The 25,969-nt window shown below is 39.3% G+C and overlaps 2 protein-coding genes across 4 annotated transcripts in view; one reads left to right on the forward strand and one right to left on the reverse strand.

The window, feature by feature from the left end:
• LOC310704144 (uncharacterized protein) overlaps positions 1-9,937 on the forward strand; it is a gene marked incomplete at both ends in the record, with an annotated part of 70,403 nt that extends 60,466 nt beyond the window's left edge. Inside the window, 2 exons of one of the 3 annotated variants that reach the window (XM_083497232.1) lie at positions 3,141-3,251; positions 7,950-9,937. In XM_083497232.1, the coding sequence (XP_083353358.1) occupies positions 3,141-3,251; positions 7,950-7,960 (122 nt within the window). Of the gene's footprint in view, positions 1-3,140; positions 3,252-7,539 lie in introns of all 3 variants that reach the window. The other 2 variants (XR_014524587.1, XR_014524588.1) reach the window with 2 other exon arrangements.
• The window catches only part of BTBD9 (BTB domain containing 9), a 152,614-nt gene that overhangs the window by 15,934 nt on the left and 110,711 nt on the right, over positions 1-25,969 (reverse strand). The window contains exon 11 of the mRNA XM_083497199.1: positions 4,526-4,604. Coding sequence (XP_083353325.1) covers positions 4,526-4,604 — 79 coding nt within the window. The remainder of the gene's footprint in view (positions 1-4,525; positions 4,605-25,969) is intronic.

Below are 25,969 nucleotides of genomic sequence, written 5' to 3' on the forward strand. Positions count from 1 at the left end.
TACTACAGAAGGCAGCATTAGCTTGAAAAGGTAGCATGAGGGGATTTTTATAAGCACCATAAAATATCGCTAAAAACATAATGCATTCTTTATTTCACCATTCACAAAGAAAGATGAGAGGCAGATGGTAGAAGTAGACAGACTTCTCCCAAAGGAGGCTGATAAAATGCTGAAGGAAATCAAAATCATGCTGAGCAAGTGATCAAGAAATCAAAACATCCAAAGACTAACAAAAATTTCAGAGTCACACTGGATAAAGAGCTAAAACACCAGAGGAACAGGAAATGATTAATATTCCACAAACATTGTCAAACTTTTTGGAAAGAAAATGCACAGTTAATAGCTATAATTAAATAGGATCCAGGATTTTTTTTAATTAGCCTTTGAGATACCTTATTCAAAAAGACAGGTGGCAACCAGACTACTATTAGACAGAGAGGAAAAATATGAAGAAACAGAAGCTTGTTAACGGCTAGTAATTAGCACTTCTTCAAATATGATTGGCGCTACAAAGTCAATCCACACAAACTATTGCATGATGAAGCCAGAGGACACAAAAAACAAATAAACCAACCCTGCTTCCTCTGCTCTACCCATCATATATATTCTTGCAGTTCTGAAATAACAGGATGGAAAATGTGTCCAAATGCATCCCTAGAACATTCAGAAATACCACAGAATGCTGGGACAGATACTCATAGGAATGAATCTGGTTTCTTGCATTAAGTGTGATGAATGTATGAATTCTTACTTTAACAGCCTCTAGTTGCTCCCCATGCTAAATAAAGGTGGAGTTGATTTCTGTGACGGAAAACAAGTGATACTGAATGGTAAAGTTCATTATTGCACAGAAAAAGACCTAAACTCCTCATTTAATTTAAACTGCCCCTCTAAGTTTGGGGCAACTTGGCAAGCAGCTGGCATAGTGTTACAAAAGTTACAATCCTAATGCACTAACAGATGACTCCTTGCTGTGCAGCAGATACTTTAAAATATCCCATTAACTCTAGTGGCTCTAGCAGCGTGAAGAAAATGTTGTCTGAAAACATTGGACACAGGTGAGATTAGAAGAGCAAGTATAACACCCACAACTTTGGGAAAGAAAGGAATGTAATAGATGCATAGCCAGAGCTTACAGATATCAACACTATGGGCACATGGGAAGCCCCAGTTGATATGCTTTTGAATAGCAACCACGTGATGTCTGTTTCTGCCCTGAGCTGCATAACTGGCATGCAGTGGTACCTCGGGTTACATACGCTTCAGGTTACAGACTCCACTAACACAGAAATATTACCTCGGGTTAAGAACTTTGCTTCAGGATGAGAACAGAAATCGTGCTCCGGCAGCGCGGCAGCAGCAGGAGGCACCATTAGCTAAAGTGGTGCTTCAGGTTAAGAACAGTTTCAGGTTAAGAACGGACCTCCGGAACGAATTAAGTACTTAACCCGAGGTACCACTGTACTTCTTTCCATCACAAGATTTGGGCTGACTAAGGATCATGCCCCACCTTAAATCATAATTGCAAAAATATCTAGCATTTAAATTCGCGGTAGTGCCTTCTATGGAGGACAGTCAGTACTTTAATAAGGGCCTCTGAAATACAAGACCTAATACAAACCAGCCCGTATAAAAATAGACTGAAGCACAAGTTAAGTAAAAGCCTCTACCTGTGGACTTCCCTTAGCTTAGGCAAAATACTGGACTAATTAGGCCTTTGATTTGACTCAACAGAGCTTTTAAGTTCCCCTTTCCTTCTTGGGCCTGGCACATGTTAAATGTTACCATGTCACGTAGTCAGGTCCCAGGAACCACTTTTCCCATGGATTCATTCCACAGTTCATAAATAAGATGGGCAGAGCCAATCATGCATATCTTTAACATGTAATCATAGACTCTGGATTCTGCCCACAGACTATTTTGTGTCAAAGGCCTGCACCTTTGACACTACCTACAGGGAGGTTGTAGACCTTTAAATGGTACAGCTTCAGCATGGGATGTACCTACATGCCTCCCATGGCATAGATGTAATGGTTAAAAAGTAAGCCTACAATTTCATCTAGAGCAAGAGAGCAGTGTGTTATTTGCGGAACTTTGCATGAAAAATGTTTCAAAATATTACATGGGTATCACTGCACTTTTGAAACACTGAGAATATCATCGTATCACTCAAAAGGCCATTAGGGCTTAATTTCACCACTAATAGCAGATTATGAGAGCACTTTCCCTAGCAGCGGGCTATCCTGTAATTGTCTCCTATGCATTTAGTTGCATATTCACTCAAGCATTTGATAATGATCACTGCTGGCGACAGGCTGCTGAACTCAAAATGGAACACTATTCTGGTTTACTATGATCCTAATTACTAACTGTAAATACAGGCAGACATTGTTTTTAGCTAAATCAAGTATGGCGGGGAGGGGCGCAAAGGAAAAACATCCCAGAATAAGCATTTTGTGAAGCATCCTTGGTACTGAATAAACCTTGTGGCAGCAGTGAGCACTGATCAGGTTAAAAAATGTATACCTTTGAATCTGTAACAAGTTTATTACTTTAGCCCAGGAAACAGCATAGATTCTGGTTGAGAATCAGACAATGAATGGTTAATACCATCCAAGGCCATCACCAAGTTTAATATATGGACTTATTTATAATTTCCCATTGTATGAAATATGTATGCAGGAGCATGTTAATATCTGTGGCTTTAGAGACATTAATCTGCCCACATTTAAGCTTCTAACAGGTTAAAGTGCTGCCTTGGTTCTCTGGTGGCAGGCGGGTGCAGGCTGGGGTGGGTGAGACTCAACACATACAGTTTAAAGGGATGAATAATTTACCTACCTGCATTTGTGGCTTCTATTTTAATGCAGCTATTATTTATTCTGCGAAATGACATGATTCACTTTTTACAAGATTAAAATATATCAGCTCTCTTTCAGTAAAAAGATCTTCTAATGTGACTGACAGGGATATAAATATGCTAAACTACATCAAGAACTTGGCTCTAATCTCCAAGAAAACTCAGCAACATGACCAGATTTTTTAAAATAAAAAAGCAGTTTTATACATTTCTTCACCAGGCTCTTGAGACCACAGCTTCATTTCAGTTTTTTGCTTTCTCTCTCTTATTCTTCGCCTAGGGTATATGCTCATATTGGTGTCTGCAGGCTTAGAAGTGAAAATAGGATGGCAAGCACTGGGCCTTGTGTTCCCTAAGTGCCTCTTACGTTTAAGTCAAACCCTGGCTGCAAGTAAGTAACAACTGATGCAACAGGAAAAAACAACCATCCTACTCAAGGGATGCAGTCCTACAAAGATATGTATGCCCAATTGCTTAGATAGCTTATGAAATGAATATGAGCAACAAAATGCAACGACTTGTCCTTTAGTGGTACCAGCAGGACAAAAGAAAGATTAAAAGATCACCCACAGCCAAGAAGTGTAAAAAAAAAGTTTAGAAAATAGGAACATTTCACGAAGAGAATATAATGCAAGGATATAGGAAATATTTACTCTCCTGAGCAACTTTTGCATTCACTATAGTTTCAGGTAACTCATACTAATCGATTAGTAGAGCCAGTGCAGTGTGATAGCTGGACTATATTATATTTTGACCAAGTAGATCAAAGCACAAATCCTAACTTAGCCAAAAACCTCACTGGATAACTTCGGATAACCACCTCTCACTTTATTCTAGGCATCTACCTGAACTTTAAGATCTTCTTCAGAAGCCGCTCCGTTAGTGCTTCCACCAAATGTAATGAGCTAAATAAACAGCAGGGAAAGGGCCTTTGCAATAGTGGCACTTGAAGAGGGAGCATCACCACTTCATACATCCCCACTGGCTGGCAACCAGGATTTGGATTGTCCTCTAAGTTAATAAATAAATAAGCTACCCCTGCCTGCCGCACTCTAAAGCAGGGGTGCACAACCTGCGGCCCTCCAGATGTTGTTGGACTATACCTCTCATCATCCCTGATCACCGGCTATGCTGGCTGGGGCTGATGGGAGTTGTAGTCCAGAAACATCTGGAGGGCCACAGGTGGTGCACCCCTGCTCTAAAGGAATCACTAACTGGCTAGCTTCTTTGTATTCAACACAGTAGGTTAAATTAGTGTGAGACACACACACACACACACACACACACACACTTTTAAAGAAAATAAGGACTAATTGTGTTTTCCTCATTTATGGACCAATTGCAGTGCATTAGTATCATGTGATCATTTTTAGAAAGGTGCACAAAGTTCTAACCGTATCCTCAAGCGGCACTCAACAATGCACTTGTGAAGGCCACTGTAACACGGTAATGATAAATTTAAACACATGACTTCAAAGAAACAGTTATGGACACCAATAAATTCCCCATTTAGTGAGTTAGAGGACGTATTCTGTCATCTTTACGAAGTTATCCGAACAAAAGAACAACGTTAACCTTTGGCAGCCTTGAATACGGAAAACTGGGTGACATGTTATACATTATCTTAGCATCAATCATACAGCAGACCTTCATCTATTATGTTACCTCATTAGCTGTGTTGTGAGTTCCAACAATTCTGATAAAAGATGCTGCTTGTCTGTCAAAAGTTATTACTTGCCAAGATCTGCAAGAGAAATCAGAAGGACAAAGAAAATTAACAATCACACTAACAGCACAATCATAGCTTTGTTTATTACGTACCCTACTTAATTCAGTGGGGCTTACTCTTAGGACTGGTCATGTTGTTCAGATGCCTGATTATCGTCTTCCAAAGCAACTACTGTATTCCCAACTTAAGAATGGAAAGCAAAATGCCAGTGGACAACAAAAGAGGTTTAAAGACACTTTCAAGGCAAATCTAAATAAAATGCAGTGTAAGCATGGTTAATTGGGAAACACTGGCCTGAGGCCTCTACCAAAGGTGTCATGGACTTTGAAGAAGCATAAACTCAGGACGAAAGGGGAAAACGAGCTAAGAGGAAGACACATTTGGCAAATCCTCACCGTGAACAACTCCCACCCAGAAACCTATTTCCCCACTGTTGAAGGATGTGTGGATCCAGAATTGGCCTCCACAGTCACTTACAGACACATTGTTAACACCATATTCATGGAAGACAATCTTAGTCAGCTACGAGTGATTGCTAAAGAAGAAGAGAAGACTCCTAGGTAAGTGAGGTTAGGATTCAGTGCATAGTCAGACTACGGAATATGCTCCCACAAGATGCAATGATGCCAACAAAGAGAAGATTAGACAAATTTATAGAGGATAGGGCTAGCAGTTGCTGTGCTCCACCTCTATTGCCAGATACAATATGCCTCTGAATGTCAGTTGCTAGGAAACACAAATGGGGAAAGTGCTGTTGCTTCTGAGCTTGTTGGTCACTGTGAAAACAGGTTGTTGGACTAAATGGCCTGTGGCCTGATCCAGCAGGGCTCTCTTTATGTGCTTATCAGGGCAGACGAAAGAAAATTGTTTGAGATGTGTGCTTTTTTCAATTCAAAGAGAAAAACAAAGCAATTAGGGCATTTCCCTTCTAATAGTGATTTAATTACATGTTTACATATTGATATTCAGTATGCTTTTTAATTTATTCAGTGCCTGAGTCACCTTTATATGGGATACTCAAGGAGACTTACAAACAAAAGAAGAAGGTAAAACCCTTAGAACAGTTTAAAAATTGAGCAATATAACATCACTTCATGCTACGTGACATTATTCTGCAACTAGTGGGCTGGGACACAAGTGAGAAGCGCTTGACCTCAGTTGAACCAGTGCCACCACCACTTTCTTTTTGTAGTTCTTTAACTTACAAAACAATAAAAGAAAAGAAACAAACTACCAGATTCAAAGGAGGACATGGAGTTTTGCTTCTCTAATACTTGTACTGCACAGGCAATTTCAGAAAGTGCACCTTTTCTTACCCCACAGAGCAGGCTGCACTTGTTGAAATTGGCACTTCTCTATAACTGCAAAAGAGGCAGGAGCCCTGCTGTCCTCCACTGTATCTGGTCCTCTGAGAGGGACATTGTGGAAAATAATAAACAGGGCCCTATGTTGTGAGGCTCCAGAAACATCTGGCTGGCTGCTAGGAAGCAGGATGCTATACTAGATGGATTTTTATCTGGTCCAATAACTCAATGCTTTAAGATTTCTGTACAGTTTTTAAAGGAAGGAAGGAAAACTGTAGTTGTAAGTGGATTACAGTATGCTTTAGTTTTAATAATTAATTTTGTTTGTATGCCACCTTTCCATAGTTAAAACCATACTCGAGGCGGCTTGCAACATGAAAAAATGTGCATAATTACAAACATAACAAAAGTAGTCATAAACAATAAAATTCATCAAAAAGTAAACCACCAAACTGAACATTTCCCACATAAATCTAAAAATATATAAAAATAAAGATACAAAAAAAAATTAATACCAACAACAACCCCTCTCCCAAGTGTAATTTCTTACACTATAAAAGGCCCACATTAAGCAAGGCAATTTGATGACCCATTTATTATCACCAAACAGGACACAGAAATAAAATCTGGATGTCTTCATATAACATCATTCCTTCAGTACTTTGGATTAATGCTTTATCAGATTAGTGTTTTTCCCTCTTGAACTCAACTTGAACATCAGATTAAAAAAAGCACCAAACTGACTTCTTACAAACTAGATTACAGCAATAAAGAATAAAAGAAACAATTAAAAAACCCCCCAGGTAACACGACCTTCTGGATAAAGGGTTAGAAATTCAGATTACATCACAAAAGCATTTAGAATAGCCTTGTATACTATTAATTAGCAGAAAGGAAAGCACCAGAACAACACCTGTCTATTACAATTGCTGTATAATTTGAGGAGGAGTATCGACCTGTTACAGAGCTTAAATAATGTTTTAGTTGATCCAGGTGAACTTGTTCCATTAGTTGAGCATGACTCTATACTTATTTAAATCAATTCTTATGGGCTGCATTGAATGATGGCTCTGCCTTAGCAGAAAGTGCTTACTTACAGTCACACAAGTCAGCAGCACCTGGTTTCTGCCCAAAGCAGTCCTCTTTGCTGTGCCCCTTTCTGTTCTGGAGCGTCCCACAACCCTCCCAAGTAGCTGAGATTTTATGAGTAGAAGGGTCAACAAACACTGCACAAATGGAAGAGCTTTCCACAAAGGCACAGCTTCCCTGCATATAACCCAATGTAATCCGCCTCATTCTAAAGTTAATTTACACCAGCTTTAAGAAGACATTCTCCGGTAATTTTGGTAGTCTTATTGCTTATTTAGGTAAGACTTGAGCAGGTTTGCTTGAGAAGCATCTTATGTGGGAGAATATGGCATGTCTATACCACCTCAACTTTTCCCTCCTGGGACAAAAAAATGTAGAAACAGCTGCTAATTTAAAAAGTCCAATTTGCAAGTGACTTTTCTGATATGGTTACTGCCGCAGTCTTGTTTTCCTGCATTAGTTTCCATTGCTTGCACAAGAAAGCCAAGTTAATTCAGGGGTCCCTGAGACACAAATAAGACTCTGCCCATTGGCTCTGAACACTAAGAGAGTTTTAGCTTTCATTGCAGATCTCCACCCAAGAAGAGAATAAGCAATGAAGGCTGTCATCTGTCATATTAAGTGAAGACTTGAATGCGTCAGCAGAAGGATACAACTGACATTAAGAGGCTTTGATCAAATGGAGTATCTTTACTGAATATTGCAATGATAACCCTTCAGAAGTTTGCCTCCTGCAATTGACCTTACAACTGCCTCCATCATTTGGGAGAGTCCATATGATCAGGAACACTGCAGTCTTCTTCTGAATCTTACATATGTCATGGCAAAGAATGCAAGGCTGTGATTTTGAGAACAAGGATGCAAATTTTACTATGGGATTATATTGATTGTGTATTTGCTATACACAATATCTATAAGACACCCGCACACACTCCAGAAGTATTTACTCGTGTTACTTTTGGCCTAGGAGATTTGTAACTTCTAACTGGGAGACTGGAAAATTCAGACGACTGACAGCAAGCATTCAGGGACCAGTTGTGAGCTCTGGTGAGGCCTGATGAATTGAATTCAACAGGAAATGTTACAAATAAAAGATGGAACATTCTCCTACCTTTAAGAGTTTCTGCTCTGTGCTACTTTGGTCCAGGAATATTCATTAACAATTAGAAATGGTTGCTGGCCTTAGTAAAAGCAACCTGATAGATAATAGTAGATTATTATAACCTGCAACAGGTCCAAGGAAAATACATAGCAAGTTAAGGGTGGGGAGAAATCAAACATACTTCCACAGGTTCTAACAAGTAGCTTTGTTACCATGGCTTACCATTCACACAGTACTCTGCTGAAATTGCCCCTGGAAGCTGTTAAGTGCATATTTCCTCACTCCAGCATCACAACATGAATTACTGCTAGAAAACGAACCCAATTTTCTTGCGGCAGTAATTTTTTATTTTTAGTAATGCCAAGAAATCTCAGCAAGGACCATTGGCCCTCCTGAGTAAGATGATATAAATGAATGGAAGACTAAGAAAGAAATATAGCACTGATACATATACACAAAAACACAGGCATTATAATGGGGGGGGGGGAATATAATCATTACTTCCAGCTGAGGCTTACATCTTGAAGAAAAGGCCTGGTACCAGCAGCCTATACTTAGGCTTGCATGAGGGTCCTCAAGCTGAAAGGCAACAGTGCATGCTGCTTGGCCAGCAAAGTCCCCTGGTGCCACAGCTTCATCTCTTAAAAGAAATTAGCCTTGTTATAGCCCTAGGGGTGTTATTTAATACTCCATATCTCACCTCAGCCATCCCCTCCCAACTTTCTCGTTCTGCCTGAGTCCCCCAAGGAGAGCTGTAATTGATGATTAGCATTCCAAAGCCATGCTTGCATCCTGTGAGCCCGTCATATTTAATTACATTTTAACTATATTCGTCTTCAATAATAGCCTGAACATAATTTAGATAATTATCTCACGCTCTCTCATTCTCAGAGTCTGTCTGTTCCAGAGCTTCCTGCGACGAATATTGCTTTCTCTGCTCAAACACATAAACAGACTCTTGGGCTAAGTACTTTCATCTTTCCAACAGCAACAGCTGTCACTAAGAAACTCAGTAGCTTTGAGCATCCCACAGTCAATTCAAAGACAAGTTTTCATCCTTCTTCTTGCTCCTTTATTTTGGAGGCAGAGGGAAGGGAAAATACATTATTGCTCAGGATACAAATTGCCTATATTACAGGCACCCCCCTCCCACTTACACATGGGTTCTGTTCCAGGCGCCCACACACGAGTTGAAATTGTGTAAAATGGGGAGCAACCTCTAAAAAGCCTCTAAATGCTCATTTTGTCCTGCTCTCCAATTCCCACCCCCAACTCAACTCTCCCTTCAACCAGAGTTGAAGCTTTGGGGCCAGTAGGAGGATGAAGGATGTACAGGAAAGCACCTGCTACTTTCAGCTGTTACACATCAGCTGTTACACAGGGAGGCTGAGCAGCTGAAACAAAACCCCATTGCACCTCCAGTGTCTTTGGGGCTTCCTCCGCCCTCACTGATGTCCTCCTCAGCCACAAGGACTCTTCAGGTCTCTCCTGTCACTTCCTGGTATGATTCCATTTACTTATTTCCTGGCACTGCAGGTGCATAGAACACACATAATTGCGGGGGGGGGGGGATGCCTGTATAATTTTCTACTTTTCTTCCATCCTTAAAGTAATAACCATTGTTAGAACATGTCTTTGTCTACATCTGTACAGTTAACAAACATGTATACCAAATGTTATCTGTTAGGTCCTTGGTGTACCATGGCACAAAACTGGATTTTCTAAGTGTGGGGAATGGCAACAAGACAATAAACTAGAGGTCATAGACGGCATTCAGATTAGACTGACAACTATGTGTTGTCTATAGGAGGCTATAGGCGGCAGGAGATCAGGGGCAATAGCATGAGAAGGGAGGGAAAAGAAGCAATGTGTGGGTGGTGTAGAAAGGTTGATAACATATAATTCGATGGGAGGAAATAGATGCCAGTTAGACATGTGGGGTTAAGAAGAAGGGAGTCAAATGTAAACAACACATTACTTGAATTGGTGTGAGGAATCTTACTTGGAGAGTTAGAGAAGCAAGTAGGTAAACAAAATGAGAGGGCAAAAGGTGATGATGCACAAAATCTGAAATGGCAAATAGGAAGTAGAAGCGTGGACCAACCTGTAGGAATTGTGGCAGGAGATGTGTGTGCTGTGTGCTAGAAATTGTATGCCAGCTACCAAACTTGAAATGGTGAGGCAACCAGGTGGAGGAAGGGATTAGCAGCTAGCAGAAAGGGCTAGAGGCCTTGCTTTTCTGGGTGTTCCTGTATACAATGGTACCCTGGGTTACATACGCTTCTGGTTACAGACTTCGCTAACCCAGAAATAGTACCTCGGGTTAAGAACTTTGCTTCAGGATGAGAACAGAAATTGTGCTCCGGTGGCGCAGCAGGCCCCATTAGCTAAAGTGGTGCTTCGGGTTAAGAACAGTTTCAGGTTAAGAACGGACCTCTGGAATGAATTAAGTTCTTAACCCGAGGTACAACTGCAATAGCTTTCTTACCTTTGCCCCAATTCTGCCCCACCACTACTGAGAATACTTGCAGTTGGGAAGTTCTCAGGAGTGGTTGGCAGCCACAGTGGAGAATTCAGCATCCCAGAAATTAGATAAATGCTTGAGAAAGTTATCTCCCAAAGTAACAAACAGAAGCTCATGAACTGAATTTGGTTCTCATATCAGAAAATAATACATTTATCTTGATTATTTGAAAACAACCAAAACTCTGAGTTCACATGGGAGGGAGTGGAATAATTGCTCTGGAAAACTGAAATAATGTAATTTGTGCTATAGATATGGCGAGGGAGGGGAGCATTATCACAGCTGCTATAGTGACAGTGGAAGTACATCCACAAACCCCCCCTATGAGAACAGCATCTGGAAAAAACTAAAGCCACAGAAGATACATGAGTTTAAAACATGAAACACTGATACATGCAACATGTTGTTACTTATGATTTTACAATTAGGCATTATTTATATCTTTTGATTATGATAAATAAATATGAATTAGATATTAACTGCTATACTTCATTCAAATTAAGTTAAAATAGTATTGCTGAGTTATTGTATTTATCATCATTATATTCCACTTGATCATAATTATATTCTCATTGTGGTGTATTTGATTATTAATCTGGCATGCCATGGGAGTTGAGCTGGTGACAAGGATTGGTATTTTCTATGTAAAGGTACCCCTGACCGTTAGGTCCAGTCGTGGATGACTCTGGGGTTGCGCGCTCATCTCGCTCTACAGTGGTACCGCGGGTTACATACGCTTCAGGTTACATACGCTTCAGGTTACAGACTCCGCTAACCCAGAAATATTACCTCGGGTTAAGAACTTTGCTTCAGGATGAGAACAGAAATCGTGCAGCAGCGGAGTGGCAGCAGCGGGAGGCCCCATTAACTAAAGTGGTGCTTCAGGTTAAGAACAGTTTCAGGTTAAGAACAAACCTCTGGAACAAATTAAGTACTTAACCCGAGGTACCACTGTAGAGGCCGAGGGAGCTGGTGTTTGTCCGCAGACAGCTTCCAGGTCATGTGGCCAGCATGACTAAGCCGCTTCTGGGTACTAATCTATAATTAATCTGATTAAGGAAATATGAAGATGGGATGACACTGGATAACTTATGGGTATGATCAGGCTTTTAAATAAATAAACAAATAATGTAACATAAAATACTGAAATGAATCTTTCTTTTTGATGTATGATGTGTGGATTAATTTAATTATTGTTCTCATTGATTTCAGATCAAGATGATAATATATAATCCAGATATGTGTTTATATATATAAGCACACATACACATACATCTACATATACAGATCGATAACATATTTTTTTACAAGAGCTCTGTACGTGATCAGTCCATTTTTTTTAAAAAAAACCATTTACAGGATTTCCTAAAATTTATTTATATTAGATTTATATAGCAATAATTTTAGCAAATACTAGCAAATAATTCTCTGTAGCAAGATTACTTTGCTTTGACACACCTGTAAGGTAACAGCTTAAAAGCATATGGGAGGGTTGGGGGAGAGAAATTACCACATTTTAAGTAATATGAAACAGGATGGATGCAAACCTGTCTTTCAATGAACAGAAAGGCTCCACTCATTTGTAAAAAAGACAAATAATACTCTTCTGCCCACTGGCGATTCCCAACACTGTTCTGGAGGATTCCACAACCTCTGGAGCAGGTTTTAGGGGCACAGGAAATTGGTGGGGGAGCTGGTGAAAACTGCCACTTCCCTTCCACTCATAAATAATGTGGCTCCAAACCATTTCCACTGAAGCAAGGGTGAGGGCAGTAAGACCATTAAGTTTAGGGTATAAAATTACCTAACTGCACCACTGGATGACAGTCAAACCATATATTTCGGAAAGCAGCCGGAATACATATATTGATCTCCCTTTTGAGCTGTTAAGAGAAACTGGAAAATGTCGTCTAATGGGAACATAAATATACATTCTATTGATGTGACAATGAACTAATATGACTCCCTGTACTAATTAAAAATACAGAACAGAAGATCATAAATGATAATAAAGGTAACTAAAGATGCATAATCAGTGTTCTGAAGAAAATGTAATATGAACAAGCATCTCACATTGTTAGAGGTGTTATACTTACATGACTGGCTTATGCATCAATTATTAAGATAGTTGCTTAACAAAAACAAAAACCTAAAGAGAAATATTCAGTTCCCAAATGACTCAAAGTGTTAAACATGCCAACAACTGTGGCATTCCGATAAATGTTACTTCTTCCGTCTCTGGCAATGAAACCAGCATAGCAAAATCTCTGCCTATATATTCTCTGAGGAGTTAGCAATTAGTCTTTCTTGGACTAATTTATTTTTAATACATTTCTATCAGATTCATGCATGGAAGCGGCTGTTTCTGTTTAAAATACTTGAAACAACATAGGGAAGTAATTTACTTAAAATGAAAGAACAAATAGGCAGCTAAATAATTACAGCTGAGGTATCTGTTCACCTAGGTGTTTACTATGCATTTGTGTAGCAAATTATATTACTGTCTGTGGAGATCTTGATGTTACCCTGGCCCTAGTTTTTAAAGGTTTTCAATGAGAAATGTCTTCCTAGAAACTTGAATTCTTGCTAGATACAGACAAAAATATTCAATGTCAGATTCCCGACTATCAATCAGATACTGATTAATGTATTTTTATACAGCATCATTAAAATATATGGAACTTTAAAACATAAATAAAACAAACCAATCACTGTCCCAAGGACTTACAATCTGACATTGGGGAAGAGAACAGAGGGAGGAAAGGGTAAGTTTAGATTTCATTGCATTTATTTATTTGATTATCCACTTTGTAAACTGACCTGCATCACATCAGTGTGATCCCAGGACATTTTCCAATGATGAACAAAATCCAATGATACATAAAATTAAAAACACCCCTATTAATATAAGCAAACAACAGAGCATCATCATCAGAACAATAAAGCCCCAAAGTGGTTAATTATCTGATCCAGCTGGCAATGAGGGGGAAGGCAAAGACTTTCAGAAAAGGGAGGCTTGGGCAGTGAGCACTGCAGGCAAATAAATTGGGCTCCCTTTTCCTTCAGGCCTTCATGGAATCATAGAACTGTAGAGCTGGAAGGGACTCCAAGGGCAGTCCAGTCCAACCCCCTGCAATGCATGAATCCTGTCCCTCGGTGGGCTTGAGCCACCAACCTTTTGGTTAACAGCCAGACACAGTGACCTGTTCAGAACTTGCAATGCACCAAGCCAGAGAGAGGAAGACCACCAGCCAGGGATTGTGCTCCATCAGGGGCTTGCTTCTAGGCAAGCAGAAAAACAGGAGCCCATGCTGGGCCACTGCACCTAACAGTGTTTGGTTTAGTGAGTCAAAGGTTGTGTAGGTGTAACTTTAACTTCTGTCTAAGTTTTTGTGCTAATGTCTTACAGAAGAAAAACTCTTACAGAAACGCTCCCTCTTTAATTCCTGCATCTCCCCTCTCCCTATAAGATATCTCTCATAATTTGGACATGGATTCAAAGCTAAATGTTTACATTTTTGTAAAAAGAGGGAACCTACAATCATCAATAGCTTACTTTTTTGTGTGAAACTGCCACAAAGTTTTATGGCGCATGATTTACAACAGAAATAAAATGTGGAACTGATAGTGCATATTTATTACAACGGAAAATCCAACATAAAAGATTTAATGAAGTCTATACTGACTTCCTTGGCATTTTTTATAAAGCTGCTCATGTAATAATAATGATGACACCATTTTAAAACGGTGTTTTGATTAATCCAGGAAAGAGAAAAACGTGTAAAACACAAAACTCATAATGAACAACATTTATACACCCAAATATCAGGACCTTTTGATACTAAATGTTTTACAATTATAACCTGGACCTTTGAAATTGGGAACATCTTGGAAAAACCATGGTTTTATACAAACATAAACACATGTATGAAATCTTAAATAAATTTAATAATGCAACCCTGGAAATAATACAATTCATCACATTTTCTGCCACAAGAACTCAAATCAATTATCTGAGCATATATGCAAATACAAATACAGTGGTAGCTCGGGTTACATACGCTTCAGGTTACATGCGCTTCAGGTTACAGACTCCGCTAACCCATAAATAGTGCTTCAGGTTAAGAACTTTGCTTCAGGTTGAGAACAGAAATCGTGCTCTGCCGGCGTGGCGGCAGCAGGAGGCCCCATTAGCTAAAGTGGTGCTTCAGGTTAAGAACAGTTTCAGGTTAAGAACGAACCTCTGGAACGAATTAAGTACTTAACCCGAGGTACGACTGTACAGCAGTATAAAATAGTCATCCACCTTGTGCTTCACTTGAGTCTCAAATCCCCCCCCCACCTCAATTATCTAATCTCATGCAACACTTGCCCTTCACATTGTGTTTTGGGGGCTGCATGGTGCAGTTTAAACCATAGCACTATTTTGGAAGTCTAAGCTGAGGCTGCCTTCTCTCATCTAACTAAAGAAGATAGTAGTTGCTTAAGGCTGCAATACTATAGACACTTTCCTGAGAGTAAGCCATTGTGAAGAAACTGGAGCTTACTTCCATGGACAGGATTGTGTGGTAAAACTAAACTAATTGCTCAGACTAAGTAACTGGTTTCAAATTTTGCAGGTTTAGAGGGGGCAGTACCCTCCCACCCTCTGACCAGTTTCCATGTCTGTGGTCTGCTGAGAATGACATTGTGCATGTCAAGTTAGAACAGTGAGAGAACTGTTATGGCAGCTTTCCTTTAGAGGCTCAATGATGCTCATATCAAGTTATCTTCTGAAAGTGATCTGTTTTAATACACCATGTATTACAGTATTTTGATGCCATTACCCAATTAGAGGCAGATGGGGCGCGTCAACCTGGGAAGGTAGCCGATCTTGGAGAAAGTAAACTCTGATCCTAAACCTCTGCTGCCTTGTGGGATCTCTTCATGAGAAAAAAAGGCTAAGGTAGTGGTTTTTTTCAAAGAGGGGGTTGAAGTTGTTGAGGGTTTTTTTTTAGGATTGAATTTGTTGAAGTTGTTTTTAGGATTTTAACCCAGGAAATAAACTGCCACAGGAGCCGGATTAGGCCCCCGAAATGGACTTTGGACATGCCTGGGCTAAGGAGGAAACCCTACACAAATCCAGAGTGGAATCCCTAAGAAATTTGGACGGCACCTTATATGCAAAGATGGCGCCAAACATATTGCTCTGCTTTCCTTTGGACCACATCAGCGAGGCCAAGAGCAGAGTCTTGTCGTCTGGGCAGACCAGGACCTCTATATACACACTCCAGGGAGGTCACTTCAGTGCTGCTAACACAGTGGTTTGACTTCACTTCACTTCTGGAAGTGCACTCCATTGTCTCTAGAGACAGACAAATGCTGCTGCCAACAACAACACTATTGGCCTTTGAGGATAAGCCAGGTAGAAATATAAATACTAAGCCATGTTTCTTTTTAGTCTTTCCTTAACTTGTTGCTCATTTCTCCTCATGCAGCCAGCAAAAAATAAAAAATAAAAAAATTAGGGAGAGTTCTTCCTAGTTTATCTGCAACTAAGTAACACAAGATTGTTATAAATCTAGCCCAAGTGATCTCCACTACAATTAAAACAAAAGATATAGTTGCCAAAAATGAGCTGACAGCATTTTAGATGGACCTACCCCACCCTTTTAATCAGTCTCCTTTGTTGTTTTGCCAGGCTACATGTTATTTATCAATACTTTCTTTTACATTCCCTTGGGGTGCTATTCCATAGCCTGGCCATAAAAACTTCACAGTGAGAGCAACTGCCCCTCCATTACTGTTGGTAGCATCTAATTGATATGTCAAACCACTAAGGAATGCAGTAAATTGTAGCACCGCCTCCAAACGGAAAATAAACAAGTCAAAAGATAAACAAGCACCTGAATTTTGCAAAATGTGTAACACAGTAGTTTGTTAATGATTCATACCCAAGCACTGGTTAACCTAAACTTAGGAAAAACGACAACTCAGTTTATGATACAACTTTCATCAAGACTGAACGGCACAAATGGTGACCCAAGCAAGCATTCTTGGGACTGCACTCCACACCAGAGTCCTGAACATTTCTTCCCATAACTTCATACAACCTTAGTTTAACATCTTTTTTATGCCCACACAGGTATGTCTGATGGTATGCCGCATATGTTTGGGTTAAATATATGTACACGACACCTTATGTTCACCAAACCTATGTGTTTATGTGCTGACATAACAAATCTTGGGGCTACTGCATCTACTAAAAAGCTCTTGGTCCCTAAATAAACCTCCCTTCTCTTACACAACTATCTCCCCCCTTTCCAAGGGGCACGCATGATTGTCATCTTGCTCATTCTATCCTCTCAGCAACCCTGTGAAGACAGTGTGAGGCACCAAAATTAAACCTAGTGAATACTGACCAGTTTGGAGAATTCAAAATGCTTTGAATTATATCCACAGAAAGTGTGGATATAATTTATTATTTGAAGGCATTCCTGTTTATCCAGGCCTTTGATGGCTTATAGATAACACTGAAATTAGTAAATGTGAGAGTATCTGCTTTTAGATGTTTCCAGATGTTCTAAATGTTTTAGATAGTTTTAAATGGTTTTTAGATTATTTAAATATGTTTCATTTTCATTTTATTTTAAACTGTATTGTTTTAACATTGAAAGGGAAAGACATACATGGGAGGGCACAGAATGTAGGGGGCGAATGTGCAGTCCTTACACAGATGTGTCCTCTAGACCAGTGTTTCCCAACCGGTGTTCCGCGGCACACTAGTGTGCCGTGAGACACCGGCTGGTGTGCCGTGGGAGGAAGGCGGGCGAGTCGGGCGGTGAGAGGCGGCGGCGGCGGCGAGGATCCGCGTCGAGCCGGGGGCGGCTCCGCGGTGGTGGTGCCGAGCGGCGGGGCAGCGCGCGCAAAAGGGAGGAGCGCGAGACAGCGGAGGAGGAGGAGGCCGGCATGTCCGGGCAGCAGCAGCAACAACAGCAGCAGCAACTCCCGCCGCCGCCCCCTCCTCCGCCCGCTATCGCCGCCGCCGCCTCAGCTGCCCTCGCTCTGCTGCCTCCTCCCACCCCGGCAAGGGGGAGGGAAAAAACTTTCGCTTTTGTGCGTCCCTCCCGGCGTGACGCTGCGCGCTGACGTCACGGGGCGGGGCTTTAATGGTGGTGTGCCGCGAGATTTTTTTCCGGCTAACAGGTGTGCCGTTGCCCAAAAACGTTTGGGAAACACTGCTAGACTACAACTTCCATCAGCCCCAGCCAGCATTGGCACTAAGCTGAGGAAGGAAGGCCTAACAGATGCGAATGTGAAAGCAGTTTGAGGATGTCACCACATCCCGACGTAGAAACTTTTCCCCATTTTGGAAGAGGCTGTAGTTCGAATATACAATTTTCTGAACCGCAATAAAAAGGATATACATTGAACTGGAAGGCTATGGATAAAGGGGGAAAATGATTTAGAGTCCAAGGTATGAGAAAAGATTAAAAACTAAATAGTGCCTTCAATTTGTTAAGCTGGTGGGAGGAACAGGATGAATGTCTATAAGTTCAATATTTCAAGAGTGTGAATTCAAAAGGGAAGAGGGACTGCTGGAGATGCAAAGGAAAATAGTGAACTGCAATAAGGTGAAGGGGGAAAATCTACTAATGACAGCTATCTTTTAAATTATGGAATAGTTTCCCACGGGAAGTAGTGAAAGCCATATCGTCTGAGACATATGAAACTGGACTGACAATAAAACTCTAGAAAATATACTGTAAGGAATAATCTCAGAATAAACCCACAGGGAAAAGTTGAAGACCTAATAATTCTTTTACTTCTCTGATTTCTATGATTCATGTATTTAATTTGTCCTGGTAAAACCTACCTAGAATGAATCAATAGTTTAATATTGTGTAAGTTTTACTACATTTTGCCAGACAGGTGGATGGTGGTAGGAAAGCTGCAGAAATTACACAAGAGCAGTTAGTAAAACAGAGTGCAAATAATGTCCTAATTAGAACAAATACTGTTTAATGAAATGCAAGGCCTTGCCTAAAAGATTTCACAGAGTTTTCATTTGATTATTTATTATTGAGGACAGACTTGGAATGAAAAATCTACCTAGCATTTGCTCTTTGGACAGCTTCTGCTAAAAATGATGTTAAATAAAATGTAACCATTACCATAACATTTAGCATCCAACATTCACATTTGAACACCGCCTCCAATAAACTGAAAGGTAGTCCTACTGGACTGTTAATATGTGGTGCTGATTTTTGAGAAAAGAAGGTACGCTCTTTGGAATGAAGTCCTAATAGATGCTGATGAAATTCAAAGATGTATAATTAAAGATGCCCTACTCGTATTATGCTACTCCTGTCGAATTCCACACAGAAGTTCTTTCACAGTCAGATAAATGAATTTATATGTCTCTACTCTAACTTCCATTCTATGGAACTATTCTGGCTGGCTGGCTCACTTTGTTTTACAAAAGGAGGTCAGGGTTTTTTCCATGCTGACATTGGGATAAAAGGTTTCAGCTTTTGAAATTCTGGGGGTGATACCTAATTTGAAGGTAATTGTTGTTCTGAAAAATTGGGTCATTTCAGATTTAATGCACATAAATGAATCCCATTGTTCATGCATTTCCTTGCATGCTCTGTATGATGATAATGGTTTAGAGAAACCATTGTATGGATTAGACCAGTTCCTGAAGAATATGGTTACTATGTATGATGGTTATGCATTTCATTCAGCATAAGAGGCATTATGCTGGAGAACATGATTGGAAGAGTGCTATTGTGCTTATGTTCTGCTTCCAGTCAACCACGGTGGGAGTAGAATGCTTGAATAGATGGGCCTTTGGTCTGATTCATCAAGGGTCGTCTTGTTTTCCTGGTTGCTGCTACATCTGAACTGTCAAACTTTGATTGCATATGTCCTATATATAAACCAGGAGCATGCAAGCGAACGATTCATTCATGGGCTTGGCCTTTCACCCTGAACTGACTGCATGGGATCAGAGCATATGAGCATCAGAGCATATCAATCAATTAAATGGATATAGCTCTTGATTGTAAAAAGCACAGGTATGTTGTAGTATTAAGTAGAATGAAATGAAGGTGAGTTGAACGTTAAGGAAATTGAAGAACTACGAATGCAGATCTTCTCTGTGGTGAACTGTTCCCAAAAAAAGTGTCTTCCTCTTCACTTCTAAGAACAGAAAATGCCCTTTGGGAGTATATGGTTTAACTGAGTGTTTTTATAATGTAGGAAGAGAAAATTCTGAAGCATTTAAGTGTGCCTGTCCCTTGAGCCTGGAAGATAGATGATTTGCTGTACTTAAATTTATTTCATGCACATTTCTCTAATTTTCTACCACTGAGGAAGACTAGCAAGCTGAAATGCATCCAGCAATTGAGGCTTTGATGAGAGAGTTCTACAGTGACAATTCTGCTTACCGGTACATGTTAAAATAATAAATGTGTAGCTTGCCATTTCTGCATCAGTAGAGTTCTGAGTTGACAGCCTTAATCTATCTTAGTCTGACATATAACAATTTACAACATTGTATTTTATATGTATTTAACTTTTTAAAGAATATTTTTAAGGGTGTGTTGTGATTTTTAAAAAGACACACACATTCTCTTCATTTTATGTTCTGTGTATAGCGCATGGTTTTTGTTGTTGTTAAGAACTTATTTACCTGGTATTGGCAAAAATATTTAGAACATTTAAGTGATGACACATGCATTTTCTACTATTTTTTTGCTCAGAACTATGTACGGTAGTATTCTGTGCAGTCTATAGCAATAATACAATATCAGGTAACTGTTAGAATATTTATATATATATAAGCTGGCAAAAATAAACTGATTACAGTAAAATATATTTTTTATTACCTTTGGATTCTTAATGTATTGAGATGTTCAAATAGCATGGATGGTGCTGATGAGAAAGTTGATCGAGAATATAACATACTTACTTCTGATTAGAAAGTTTGTTTTAAAAGTTTGGGTATTTATTATGCATTTTTGAAAAGTCATAAAATAAATAAAGCGTACTTAATCATGATTGAGGAAAACAGCAATTGGTCTTTGAAAAGTCTCAAAATATGGATTTAAAATTCCTGACCATTTGAACAATGTATTCAGATTCCTTATTATTGGTCTAATTTATTCCCTACCTTTATGAAAATTGCTCATCTCTGTGAAATGTTAAACAGGCAAGTAAAACCAAAAGCTTCACTTAGCTCAACCAATAATAATAAAAAAAATTCTTTATGTTTGCAGAGATGAGCAATTTCCCATGAAACCAGCTCCAGGGCTGCACCCATTTGCATGGAGCCATGAAAGATTATTTTATTTTTTTATAATGACATATTTGAAGTGAGACCAAAAAAACTCAGTTCCCTCCAAGTATATATCTTAATATACTTTAATAAACTATATGCCCTTACATTGTTGAAAACGCCTTAAAATATGTCATTTCTTTTATAGTTTTACAGACTTGGTTGAACATCCATTGTCCTAATGGTCTTGCATCTCTTTACTCGAGTTCTATGTATGTAGGAATTGATGCCTCTAAGTTATGCATGTTAATAATTTATTCCTAGTGAAGGAAGTTGTATAAAATTAGATTCTCATGCAACCTTAATAATGACAGTTGCTTTTAAAATGCCTATAAAAGTTGAGGAAAGGTACTATAGTCAGACATACTAAATACAGGTATTACACCACTCAGAAAAACATTTTAACATTTGGGACCTCACTATGGGTATTCAGGTTCACAAACCCTATAATTTACATTGGTTAACATTTATAAATATCAAAAGAACAAACAGAAGATAAAAGGTTTTCAAAGAGATCACCTAATGTTGCAAATGTAAAGCGTCAATTACTCCTCTAGATGGATGTTTCAACTACAGTTTGTGGGATCTTTTAATTTTCTACAGGTGACATTTAGTAGCAAGAAGTACCACTAAACTAAATAATAAAAAGCAATTTGGTTGACTTTTGAAGCAAAGCTGTCTGGTTTTTTTAAAGAGTACAAATGCCAACCTTTCACAAGTGTAACTATGCATTTAATTGGGCACCCACATTTAGTCAAAAGATCTGCTTGCTTAATTATGATTTATTGAAGGAGCTTTCATTGTAATGGTCATCACTTATAAACAGAATTACTGGAGGGGGACAAATGAACATGAAAACCATGCATTGTGCTGATATTTAAAATAAAATTAAATGAGAAAAATCAGCTTCACTAAAAAGACATCAGTTCCAGAGATCTAAGACAGGGTTGCTTTTCTTACATAGATGTAAAAAGATTGGGAACCTGCTAGTAACTGTAGCTTTAAAGTGTGCACACACATGGCAATATATATCTGCTTCCATTTTCACATGTAATATGCAATATGTACATGGGTTTTCTACAACTAGTGAATACCCACATCGGAAGATCAATCCCTTATCCCAGCTACTTCTTGGGCATGAAAATCTATGGATGCAAGCACACCTTTCACATTCACAAAGGAAAACACATTCACTTCAATGGGGTTTAATCCAATATAAGTACAGACACAGGTGTGAATGTATGTCTCAGCAAACCCAACTCTTTCTTGAGAAAACACTTCATCTGGTGTTCAATTTCCCCTTTGTTTTCTTAAAAACTCATACAACATGTACCGTTGGCGGTGAATGCTTTGGCAAGAATTGGCTGAGCTGCCGTAATGTGCAGATGCCCATTGACAGAACTGCTCTGATCCTAAACAGGAGTTGGGCAGTAGATATGCCCAAGAAAATGGGGGGGGGGGGGAGAGAGAGAGAGATCGATCACAGGAGTAAGAAAGCTATAGAATGGAATCTAAGAGGGGAGAGAATAGACAGAAAAGTACATATGGCCAGGAACTATGAAGGCAAATAATGTTCAGGTTTATGTATTGATTTGAAATAACCAGTTACATATTTCATTCTAATTATTTTTCAAGACATTTTTCTTTCCACAATAGGAATAGAGCTAACTGTGAACCTCTACAGTTCTCACTAATAGTCCAGCACTCACTATAAGAAAGTTAATTGAAAAAAATTCTCCCTGTAGTTATGAGGAAAAATGCACCTCTCCCAGAACACTGATTTAAGGCTGGTATTTGATGCGAAGACACACTTTTAGTGCATGATATTTGGGCCTGTCAACTTTCTTTTCTCTGTAGAATATCAAGATTAATAATCCTATAGCACAGAAGGCAAATCATGTTTTGAAATTAAATCCATTCTATGTCTTTCTGTCTCTCTCCACACATGCACACACACACACACAACAGCAAGTTTTCTTTGAAATTCTCAAACAAAAATGTGAAATGTAACTATACATATAGTCTCAGAACAGTCACAGGTAGCAGCCTCTCTGTGAACCAAGAAATCTTCTACATAAAAAAAACAAAACCAACTTCTTCTAATATATAGAAAAGCTTCACCATAAGGGCCATTGGGCATCTGTACAAATACAGCAAATTTCCATAAATATGACAAAAGTACAAAGAACGTCACACACAGAAATACATCTCCAACAGTCTAGGATAAGCCAACTTTAAAAGGATAGCCCATTTTCTCTTTCTCCAGTATCAGTACTTGATAGGCCAGATTATTATATTACTTTCTTATAATTTATTCAATTTGTTAGCTGCCTTACAGAGTGGACTCAAGGTGACCTACAACCAAGTTTTTTTTTGAAAAATGCAAAAATGCACACAGAGTCCTCAACAAGAGACATCGCACCACTGTCGACAAATAATGGAAAAATCATCACCCAACAAGCAAGTCAATTATCAAATGCTCGGCTGACATAATAGTGAGTCATCATATACCACCAAAAGCCTGGAAGCAAAGGAAGGTTTCAAAAGATAAACAGAAAAAGTAAGCCTAGCCAAGGGCGGGAGAGACAAGAGAACAAAACATGTTTCTGAGCGTTCTCTCTCTGGATGCCCATGTGTGCCCCAGCCCATGTGTGTTTTCTCTCCCTTTCTAAATTTCTGCATGTTTTGGTTTCCCCTGTTTGAGCCTGTGACTGTTTCTCTCACTCTGAGGCCGTCTGTGTTTATGTATTCTTTGGGTCTGGGAGAGAGAGAGAGAGAGAGCAGGAACGAATGCACGCAGAGAGCACATCCATTGTTTCTGGCAAGGCACACCTCCAGTGGCAGCCATTTTGTGAGAACCCGTCTTCTCACTCCAGCCATTTCGTGGTGCTGCTCACAACACAGTTTGAAAATTCCAAGTGTCCCCACAGATCCAAAAAGGTTGGGGATTCTTGCTCCAGGAACTCATATGCCGATCAGTGGACCACTGGACTTGATTGATCATATGTAGCCAAATCCCGTAAGACAACAGAGCAGCTCAGTATGCAATTAACAGTATGCGTTTCATAGCAGAACAAACAAAAAACTTCAAAGACCAACCTTTAAACTGACAGTAATGTTTCCTGATTGTTCATAGTGTCTTAGGCAGATGCTCATTTAAAGAATTAATCATAGCAGCAATCTGAGCCCTACTAACTGCATTTTTTTAGCCTTTAATCCAAGTTCTAGACTCTTCATCCGCAAAATCTTTTAACAAGCATACATGTCTATTGTTCAAGCTTAACAAACCAAAGCAAACTTATCAGAAATATTTGCCCTTTAGACAGAACAGAACATGAATCGATTTCATTACTGTCATACTGCGTGGAAAACAACAGAAGTTAGCCAGAAAGCAGGGTTTTGTAAAGCCTATATGAAGCATTTAAAATGACAATTATACAATCACTGTGCATTAATTGGCTTCCATTTAAGGAGGACAGAAAGCTTTCCTGTGAAGATAATAAACATACCATCATTTCCATTGCCAGCCTTTTGAGACTGAGTAAAAAGAGGAGTTTAGAAATAGCCTGTCACTTCAGGCTTTGAGTACTAAATTATTAATTTACACAAAATACTACATTAAAATACCATTAAATCGACCAAAGGCAGCAGAAGCAGACTTGAAAAGAAGTTTTCACACTTGGTTAGACTATCAAATGCAGTCTATGACATGTAAACTGAATTCCATTTACTTTTACTCCCTCCCTCTCTGCATTATTTTCTTTGCCACTCTCACTTGATCAGAGAGGCTTGTTGAAGTTTGTGTTTGCTACCTTCGGTCTGTCTTATTTTTCCTGCTGTGAACTAGCTAGTTGGGACTTTGCAATCATTCTTCATGCTATAAATTCATGACATGAACAAGGGATTAGATCTTCAATGCAAGATTAGGCACACAGGAATTGGCAAGGAAGGAGACTGCCATTATCCAAGCACATATGAAACAGCAACAGAAGCACTACAAAACATCAGCAGAAGCAGACTGCTTTTGCTCAAATAATTCACTTTTCAAGTTGGAGTCACTAGAAGAATCTTCTTTTTAAGCTAGGATTCCATGCTTCTTTATGTAACAAATGTCAAAATTAATTCTGAATTGGCCTATCAAAGTGGTTCCCTCAATTTATGAGATATTAAAGCAGTATATTAATATCCTTTTGGGGTAAATTAGGTTGGGCAGGGAGACCAACTGTAACAGACCAATTCCACAGCTGCAGAAATACAGTTGTTTCATGGTATTGGTGTTTTAGTTGGTTCTGGTATTGTCCTATGATTGGTTTTATTGTTGTTTCACTGTGAATACTGCACTGTAATTTGCCCTGGGACCCTTAAAAATGAAGGGTGGAGTAGAAATACAGCAAATAAAGAAATAAAATATTGTTTTGTTTCTCCAGCTCTTCCTGTCACAGTTAAAGCAATCTCCTAACCATGGAAAGTGGTGTAAAACTGCTGGGCACTGCAAAGGGAAATTCCTACCCAGTCTCTTATCATCAGTAATGTTTCATTTTTATTTATTTTGTTAGTAATATACTGTTACACGCCACCCCAATCTCCAAGCGGAGCAAGATTCCAGGGATTGCAGGAGCTTAGCCAGGGTTCAGTTTCTTTAGAATGAGGGGCAGCAGAGACGGTGGTATATTTAGGATAAATGGTTTATGCACACATAGACACAATCTGAGTGTAAGATGGAGGTGTTCACAGCTTTAATACCTTGAGAGGTCTCGATTCTACATTAGTCACAGCATGTCTCTGGTTCTCAGCTTCTCAGTCTGCAGCCAGCTTCCAGCTAGATGATGAAGGCCTACCCATTAGCTTTGTGGTGACAGTGCTTAACTGTTCAGGCCAACAATCATTGCCTAGACAAAGGGACTAATGACTGTACTTAGGTGGCAAGCAAAGGAACTTTTCCAGCTAGTTCAACAACAGAATCCTCCATTCAATTTTAGCCTGGCTGGAGCCATTAGACTTTAATCCTTGCTGGATCCTCCCTGCAAATTCTGCCCTCCT

Source organism: Podarcis liolepis (assembly GCF_965112155.1).
Source record: "Podarcis liolepis genome assembly, chromosome: 3".
Taxonomy (NCBI): Eukaryota; Metazoa; Chordata; class Lepidosauria; order Squamata; family Lacertidae; genus Podarcis; species Podarcis liolepis.